Consider the following 9,594-nt stretch of genomic DNA (forward strand, 5'->3'; position numbering starts at 1 on the left):
GTCTGATAGTATAGATCAACTTTGGGTGTTCCTATTCTTGTTGCTATGACCACAATGTAAGAGTTGAAGAATTAATTGCAGATCAAAGAAGTAGTACATATACTAGACAGTGTACTTTATAATGTGTTTTAATGGTTTTCAGGCTTGCCATACAAGTTTGATGCTCAACAGATGTTGGAGGAACCTCAGTGGGAATTAGTATTGGAAAAAACACGATGGATCATTGAAAAATACAGAATGTCTCATAGGTATGTGGCTGTTCACATTTCAGAACCCTTTCCATAATTTTCAGACTTTTCTGTATGATCTGATAATAGTATTGACATAATTCTTTCAATAGTTCTGTGCCGATGGACAAAATCTTCCACAGAGATTCAGATCTGACCTGCTTACAGAAGGTAATAATTGCAAATTATTTGTTCCATATCATTCACCAGAGGAGTGTAGTTGCAATAAAAATTATTGCCTGTTATCGATGTTCGGAAACATCATTGTGAGTTCGATCCAGTGGTAATTTTCTGTTAATAAAAGGAACATCTATCAATGTAGCAGGACCCTCAGGAAGAGCAGGGGAGGATTGGTGGTCTATAGTGGTAGGAGAAGATCTGCTAAATGCACTTCCCCTTCTACTTGCAGAAAATTACCACTGGATACAGCCCCTATATGTATGTACTGTTAATACAAATTCAGAGAAATATGTAACAAAACTGTACATCTTTGCCTATGCCATGTGTATTCTTCTATGATAGAATTACTTTTGTGTCAGATTCCTAGGTTCTACTGGATTCCACCTTTCTGTATATGTTTGAAAACTGAAATGTCATGTTTACCTGGTTGTAAGAAGCTTTAAAACAATTGGGAGAAATTGGACTAAAAGCAAAAAACTAAAAAGAAACTATTAGCCATCAGGGTTTTATTTTGTTTTTTTGCTTCACAGTGACTTTGCTTGCAAACATCCCAGGTCCAAAACTAACCCTGTTAGTCAATGGGATACATAGCTATAAAGCTAATAGGGTCCGTTGTAAGACCTGTACCATGTAATTATTGAACAGAAACTTAGTAGAGCCTATGAACACCTCTGTACACAATTGAAGGGTAGATTTGGATTGAAGAAAGATGTAGTTTGTTGAAGAGTAGCTATTACTTCGGTCATTACTTACAGAGTCTTTGCAAAGCCATTGACATTTGTCTGAAAATCATGATTCCTTCTACAAAAACTATAAGGTGCATCTTATAGAACCACAGAATATGTTCAATGCAGAGATTTTTGTGCCCCCTCCCCAGCTATTGCTAAGGGCTAGAGCACCCTCAGAAATGGTGTAGTATGCAGCATGAAGGACTGCAGCCAGGAGAAGTTGATATGTTGCTGCCCCTATGTCTTTGGTGAGCTCTTTGACTTGCACAGGAGGATGGAGATAATTTCTGGCTACAGCCCCTTCCCCCTGAACATCACTTTGTGCAATGTTCTTGAAGGTCCATGACCCTCAGGAGCAGTTGGGAGGAGGCAGCAATAATTCCTTCCATGACATCACTGCATCTCCAGTTCTGTAGGATCCAGCCCATTTTATCTCTCTATATTTGTAGTATTACAGGCTTCTGGTTATTTGTAGCCAGGGTGGATAAAAGTCAATGTTGTTGTGGTTTAAAATGGATTTTTAAAATTTAAATCAGATTTTATGGCTTTAAATCGGATTTTTAAATTTAAATTGGATTTTTTAAATAAAATGCTTTTTGAGGGAAAAATCTATCTAAACATAGATTTCTATTTAAGATACATTATAGTCCAAAGATTTAAAGGGTCTTTTGCAAGCCAAGCATATGGCCCACAACCACCCCTCTCCCCTCCTCCTGCTAGATTTAAGGGCCCTCCAGCTGGTCGGTGAGCCAGGTAGTCCCCACCTTACACAATGATTTCATAACTATCTATTTCAAGTGGTAAATAACCAGTCATTACTTTTCTGATATAACTAAAACTAACCTGAAAAGCTATTATACTAAAATGAAACCTTCATCTGGGTTGCAAATATAAAGGCCAGCAAGAATGGGCCTTCATGTAGAAAACCATAATTTAAATCAAGTCTTAACTGACTAGTGATTTAAATCACAATTTAAATCCATTTGGTTTCAATCAAATCCACCCTGTTTGTGGCTATAGCTTTTCAGTTGAGAGAAACCAGCACTTTGGGTAGATGGTGAGAAACCAACTGCATCATAGTATGTATACTAGCCCTTAAAATGTTCTGACTAGTCACAATTGACTTCTTGTTGCCTTTCTTCTTAAACATTATTTAAGCAATGTGTGTTTTTTGTATTATCCTTCAACTATAAACTAGCTGTTGGAGTGTATGAGGAAGACTCTGGATCATGTGGCAAACAGCTTCATTGCTGAAGAATTCTTGGCTCAGATAGAAAACTTATTCCTCTCAAACTATAGTAATAAGAAATGGAATAATACTACCGAAGAGAATAACATGTGTCCAACTGACCTGCCGACATGATGGTGCTGAAAAGAACAATTATTTGCTTTCTAACACGTTGCCGTTCTTGTGACAACATCCAGTGTTGCTAAAGAAAATGATTTGCACTGAAAGACAATGTGAAACAATCATGACACTCCACCAGATCTCCAACGTACTAATCTTTTGAAACTATGGTAGTACTGCGGGCATGTATATGAAGTATTTGGCATTAGTAAGCTACCTTATATTGATTGCCCAGAGTAGCTAAAGCGATACTGTACTATTTGGACCAAGAGGTCAATGTTCATATTGTATTTTACCTAGCATACATTTGTCTTTAAGGAACATCACTGTATAGTACATTTTGGTGTCTAGTATAAGATGTTTCTGTTAGCAAACACATTGATCATATTTACAAACTAAGCAGTATTGTATATTGCTAATAGCAGGAAGGGAGCGAAAGCCGTTTTTAAAGCAGTTGTAACCGGCATAATTAAGATGGAGAATATGAGGTTCAAAGTAGATGTGTTGTTGGGAGATGCAACTCTCATGGATTTCACTAAAAAGATAAATAGCTGAGTTGCCTTTGGATTGAGATGATGGCAAAGATAAGCGGGGAGGTCTTTTCTCTGTTCGTTTTCCTGACTTCAGTTGGGGCCCTCTGGGCATGTAATTTGCCCTGGGGGGGAATTATAGGTAATTTGCATGATGACTCATGTTTTTCCTCCCTTGCCCACACATTGCAGCTCCAGCCCAAACTTGGTGTGTCTGTAGCTGCTGTTCATTCATGGGGAGAACCAGTGGTGGCAATCAATTCACAGCTGTCCCAAGGGCAGGCCCTCAGTCTTGGCCATTTCATATGCACCCAGCCTATGCAAAAGCATTGTAGTTCACTCCCTGCCCCCCCAAATTGAACTGGCAAAATAATATTGGACTAAGTCCCCCGAACTAAATTCCGCCATCTGAATGAATTGTACAAATCTGAAAAAACTTGTCCGGGGAGTAGGATGTTCTTCTGATTTGTCAAGAGCTAAGGGGGCTAGGAATAGAGATCCAATTACCAGGAGTTGAGAATATGCCCCAGACCCCTGGAATCCCAGACTCAGAAAATTCACAGGACAGAAAAGAACAAGCCTCCCTCAAGTAACCATTTTAACCCAATAGAACCTGAGCTTTATGTGCTAATGGGCTGCATGTTCCATATAAGCTGTTATAGCTTCAGTTACAGGTGCAGTTTATGTGCCCTGCAAATTGGGCATCTTTCAGTTAACTTGACTTATTCATATGGGCATGTGTACCAAGATGTTTCTCAGTGACTTATCAGAATCTAGTTTGGCCTATTAATGGTATTCATTTGCAAGTAAGGGCCTCTTGATTCTAGTGTGCTAGGGAAACCTGCATTTGTTTTGAAATTTGACCTATGTTTTGATGCAGTCTGTTTCCATTGAATTGATTGTAACCCCTCATTTATTTAAGAAAGACTCCTGCAAGGTCATTACTTTAAAAATCAGAATCATAGCTTAAGTTGGGGACACTTTTGTCATAATTGTATTGCAATTTAACAGTATTATTGAATAATATATACATTACATTGTAAATATGTGTAACAATGGTGTAAATAATGTGTATTTGTACAGAAATGAATTACTGACTACTTGACCCTCATGTAAAGTACAGTACAGATATATTTACCTATGACATGTCTCTACCAAAAATAGGGAAGGCTTGTCTTGAAATAATGGAAATAACTTTTCCTGGCAGCACTGGCCCTTCAATAAACGATGTGAAGGTATTGAAAATATTGTTTTTGTTTCAAATAATTCCTTTTATATATCAAACTGAAACTTTGAGCATGAAGGGGGTATTGAACAGGACAGGTTCCTTGTTTTGTCTCGTATTTGCATTTAAGAGGCCAGTTTTGTACTCTCTGTTTAAGGGCATGCTATCACAAAGAGCTTTAGCTACAGTTAAATAAAGCAGTTCCAAAAATATGCTGTTTACTGTCAGTACTGTAAGTTCTGCACACTTTGGATCAAAAGCCTGGTGATCGTACCTTCTGCTCTTGAAAGCGGACAACTTGGAAAGCTTTAAAAGGTGAGTGGACAAATTCATGGAGAACTGGGTTATCAGTGGCTACTAATCAAGATGGATATCTGTTTCCTCCAGTACCAGAGGTAGTACACTTAGCTACTCCTAGAGGTAGCTGGTTGGCCACTGTCGGAACAGAAATCTGGGCTACCTGGGCCTTTGGTCTGATCCAACATGGCTTTTATGTTCTTACTCAGAGCTATGAAAGGCATCTTTGAATGGTAGGTAATTCATTCCATTAGGAGGAACTGCAGGAACAAAGCACAGTTTCCTGCAATCATCAGGGAAAGGCATCCTCCTCCTAATAATTCTAATAATTCCAGAGCAGGAAACTACTGGTAATCGACGTCTACCAAGGTAGTTATAATATACTGATTGCTTCAGTCTGGATAGAGATTGCAAAAGGAGGCCATTCATGTATGTATACATTCTCGCTTTAAGTTCATCTGCCTCTTGAAATCACACATATGATGCCTTTGTCCTCAAACTTCCTGTCTCTGGCAGTGGGCTCACCCTGATAGTTCATTTCCTGCCTAGGATAGGAGCACAAGTCTCAGAGGAGCTTTACTAAATAGTTTACCTCATTTGTTCTAGATTCAAATGGGTAGCCATGTTGATCTGAAGCCATAAAACAAAGTTTGAGTTCAGGGGCACCTTTAAGACCAATAAAATTTAATTCTGGGTATAAGTATTCATGTGCAAGAGTTGCTGAGGCAATAGCTAACTGCATCCCGTTTCCTCTCCTCCCTGGAGTATGGAGGCCACCCTGCAAATTCCTATGAGGGGAGAAAAAGTCAACCTTTTCTTCCAAAAAGGATGCAGTGTGGTTTGAGTAGGAAATATGGGCTAGGAAATCAAAGTACCAGGCACTGAGGCCACTACTTGGGCACATGTAAACTACAGGGAGTACCCGGTTAGACAAGAAAATATGCATAGCTACACCTATACAATCGGTTCCCCTACAATTAGGATGGGGCAAGATGTCCTCCCAACCAGTGTTCCTTCTAAGCTGAGTGTGAGCCAGCTCACAGTTTTTTAGCCTCTGACTCACACATTTTTGTCTTCGCTCAGTAAGGATGGCTTCAGAGCAAACTAATTTATACAGCAGCCAAATCACTCGCTCACAACTTTAATGCCAGTGGCTCACAAAGTAGAATTTTTGCTCACAAGACTCCACAGCTTAGAGGGAACATTGCTCCAAACTAGTATCCCAAGTCTCTAGGAGGGCCTTAATTGCCAGGATTTATGATGTGGTCCAGAAGGCTTAAATACAATGGAGTAGGAGGAAATCACTTGAGCCTCTTCCCCCATTAAGTATCTCAGGTGTTCAACTTTTTACAATCCAGGTTTGACCAACAGTTTAAGGCAGACCTAATCATAGTCCAACCTGTTGATGGCATGCCTTTATTGCAGCACCCACACATAATCCATTTTCTTAAGGGAGTTAACTAGTTAAGTCCTCCTGTAATAACATTACTTCTTGTCCTGTCACCACCACATTATCTTATTTATTGGCTCTTACTGAGCCTCTGTTTGAACCTATCAGGGATGTTCCCATTAAGATACTGACTCTAAAGATCTTCCTGACAACTGGTAGAATTTTTGCTGACAAGACTTCACAGCTTAGAGGGAGCATTGGTCATGGCATCCATCCCCATCACTCTCTGGCAAATAGAAGGGGAAATCATGGCAGCAGTGACAGACTGCAGCCATGAAATTAAAAGACGCCTGCTCCTTGGGAGGAAAGCTATGGCAAACCTAGACAGCTTAATAAAAAATAGAGACATCACCCTGCCAACAAAAGTCCATATGGTCAAAGCATTTGTATTCCCAGTAGTAATGTATGGCTGTGAGAGTTGGAACATAAAGAAGGCTGAGCACCAAAGAATAGATGCTTTTGAATTATGGTGCTGGAGAAGACTCTTGAGAGATCAAATCAGTCAATCCTAAAAGAAATCAACCCTGACTGTTCCCTGGAAGGCCAGATAATGAAGCTGAAGCTCAAATACTTTGGCCACCAAATGAGAAGGGAGCACTCACTGGAGAAGACCCTGATGCTGGGAAAGATTTATGGCAACAGAAGAAGGGGATGGCAAAGGATGAGATGGTTAGACAGTGTTATCGATGCAACGAACATGAAATTAAGCAAACTCCGGAGGACAGCAGAAGACAGGAGGGTCTGGCATGATGTGGTACATGGGGTCGTGAAGAGTCGGACTCGACTGTGTGACTGAACAACAACAAGTGATTCAAAACAACAAGTGGTTCAGTCAGAGTAAATCCACCAAACATAGGAACTGGTGTCAGATTTCTCATGACAAGATGCCCTCCCTCTTAGAATGAGAGCAGAACACTGGACTTACCATGAAGGCTCCACCTAACCTGGGGTGGGATGCAACGTTCCCTCTAAGCTGTGGAGTCTTGTGAGCAAAAATTCTACTTTGTGAGTCACTGGCATTCAAGTTGTGAGCGAGCAATTTGGCTGCTGCATAAGCTAGTTTGCTCTGGAGCCATCCTTCCTGAGCTAAGACAAAAATGTGTGAGCCAGAGGCTAAAAAACTGTGAGCTAGCTCACACTCAGCTTAGAGGGAACACTGGTTGGGAGGGCATCTTGCCCCATCCTAATTGTAGGGGAACCAATTGTATAGGTGTAGCTATGCATATTTTCTTGTCTAACCGATTTCTGTGCTGTTTTTCATTCTTAACCTTACTTGTTGGCCTTTGTATATTGGCTGTTATTTTGAAGTTGTTTTTACCTCAGTTATCTCTAGTTATGGCTTGGGAAATTCCCAAACTGAGGATCAGAGTGAGCTCACTGCCAGAGACTGGAAGTTTGAGTTGACATGCCTTCTGACTGATCAGTGGGAATCACCCATAATATGATGCCCTCCCAACCCCAACAGTAGAAAGAACTTTCACAGTAAGTCTATGCCCTATAAAAGAGCAAGAGTCCAGTAGCACCTTAAAACTAACACAATTTGTGGCAAGGTATGAGCTTTCCTGAGTCACTGCTCACTTCTTCAGATACAGCTAGATATGAGTCCATCTGTCCTTATATTTTGGAGAGTGGAGTGATTTCAGATCCTGAATGACAATAGCAGGCTTGATTGGATTAGGTGTAATATGCAGAGGGGTAGTAGGTGTGGAGAAATTGGTAAGAAACAGGAAACCTAGGTCTTGATTCAGTCCAGGAGGATGCATTCATTATCAGCTTCATTATCATTGCAGTTCAGCAGTTTCTAATCTCCCTTTGAAATTTCTTTGTAAGAGAACTGTTACCCTCAGGTCAGCAACTGGATGTCCTGGAAGGTTAAAATGTTCCCCCACTGTTCTTTTTTAATGTTGTGGTGGAGGACCAGTGGGGGAACATTTGGAACTGACAATGCTCAAGACAATGCATCCTCCTGGACTGAATCAAGACCTAGATTTCCTGTCTCATTTCCAGTGTTGATTTCTCTATGCCTACTACCCCAAATCAGTCAAGCCTGCTATTTGTCATTTGCCTGCTATTGTCATTTGGCATCTGAAATCACTCCATTCTCTAAGATATAAGGACAGATGAACTTACATTCCAGCTGTATCTGAAGAAATGAGCAGTGACTCACGAAAGGTCATACCCTGCCACAGATATTGTTAGTTTTTAACATGCTACTGGACTCTTGCTCTTTTCTACTGCTACAGACAATACAATACAGCTACCTATCTTGATCTGTCTCCATGCTCTATGTTTCATGCTGGTGGGTCTCTGAGCAAAGCTGTTGTATGCCTCCTTGCAGATTAGGCCACCAGAGGATGTACTTAATTTATTCACCACTTCTGCAGAGGCCTCAACCTGGGAAGGGAGTGGGTTGAATTTTCACTCTGGTCCACCTCCTCCTCCTGGACTCTCCCCCCCCCCGTCTTTCTTGAGCTACCTCTGTGGAGAGAGGAGTAGTACCAATCATATCCTTGGCTCTGGACTGGAGGAACTTAAATAGCTGAAAAAGTCCCTCTCCCTCCGGTTGCCTCCCATTCCTGGTAAAGGCTTGGGAATGGTCTGCACCTCCTTGTGGCCGCCATTGGGCCACATTTGTTTTCTGGCCTGCTAGGGCTTAAAGCCGTGGCATTGCCTGTTTACCACACATTTCTGCCCTGAGGAAGTCTGGTCCTGCAACTGCAGTGACCACTGGCCTTGCCTATGGAGCTGCAGGTAAGCCCCATGTCTCTCTCTTATCCCCACTGATGGACTGCAGCCCCACCCTCCTGCCTTGTCCTTGGAGTGATTGCGGGACCAGCATCAGAGCATCCATCCAGTTCCAGGTAGGCACCCTCAAGGAAATTAGGAGGGAAGTGCTCTGCGAATTTGTTTCCCCTTTGGAGTGTTTTGTTTCCTCTGAGACTGATTTCACACAGGAGCTGCACTGCGGTAGCGCCTCCCTTTGCCCCGCTTCTATTGGTCAATTTCCCACTCGAAGCCGCGCAGCCACGTTTTGACCCACAGCTTCGCCCAATTTTCCCTGCAGTTTCGTGATCCTCAATAAACAGCTCTTGTGTGAAATCGGTCTGAGTCTCTACCAGCAACCTCTTGTACTTTGAAATGTTGCAACTATTCCTTCTCCCTTTCTGCCTTGGGAAAGCAGAAAAAGGCTCCTTGACCTTGGAGCCAAAAGCTGTGTGGGATAAGGTTCTGCCCTGAAAATTCCCACTGCTTCTCTATTACCAGTAGGTTGGAGACTCAGGATACTTCTGCATCTGGGTTCCAGCAAAATTTCCTTAAGCTCCTGTACTGAGGATTTAAATTCTTCAGATGGCCTCACAACCATCACTTTAGCTAAGGTGGAGATGTTACAACGTGTTCTTTTTCTTATACTTAGTAGAGTGAGGAAATGGGGGAGAGAAGGAACAGGAAGAGGCAGAATGCTGAAGCCTAGCCTAGGTGCACTATGAAGCGGAAAGAAGAGGTAACAAGTGGTTTAGGAGCAGTGCGAGGCAGTGCTCCTTGACTATTCCTTCAGTCCTTGCTGAGGCTGGTGAGAAACTGCTGGGGGGGGGGTGTTGCCTTCTGGTG

The 9,594-nt window shown here is 41.8% G+C and overlaps 1 protein-coding gene across 1 annotated transcript in view; it reads left to right on the forward strand.

Moving 5' to 3' along the window:
- The window catches only part of MYSM1 (Myb-like, SWIRM and MPN domains 1), a 35,689-nt gene extending 32,548 nt beyond the window's left edge, over positions 1–3,141 (forward strand). The window contains exons 18-20 of the mRNA XM_015412913.1: positions 143–248; positions 341–398; positions 2,334–3,141. Coding sequence (XP_015268399.1) covers positions 143–248; positions 341–398; positions 2,334–2,498 — 329 coding nt within the window. The 3' untranslated portion in view covers positions 2,499–3,141. The remainder of the gene's footprint in view (positions 1–142; positions 249–340; positions 399–2,333) is intronic.
- The last annotated feature ends 6,453 nt before the right edge of the window (positions 3,142–9,594 follow it).

Source organism: Gekko japonicus, unplaced genomic scaffold, assembly GCF_001447785.1.
Source record: "Gekko japonicus isolate JY-2015 unplaced genomic scaffold, Gekko_japonicus_V1.1 scaffold1594, whole genome shotgun sequence".
Taxonomy (NCBI): domain Eukaryota; kingdom Metazoa; phylum Chordata; class Lepidosauria; order Squamata; family Gekkonidae; genus Gekko; species Gekko japonicus.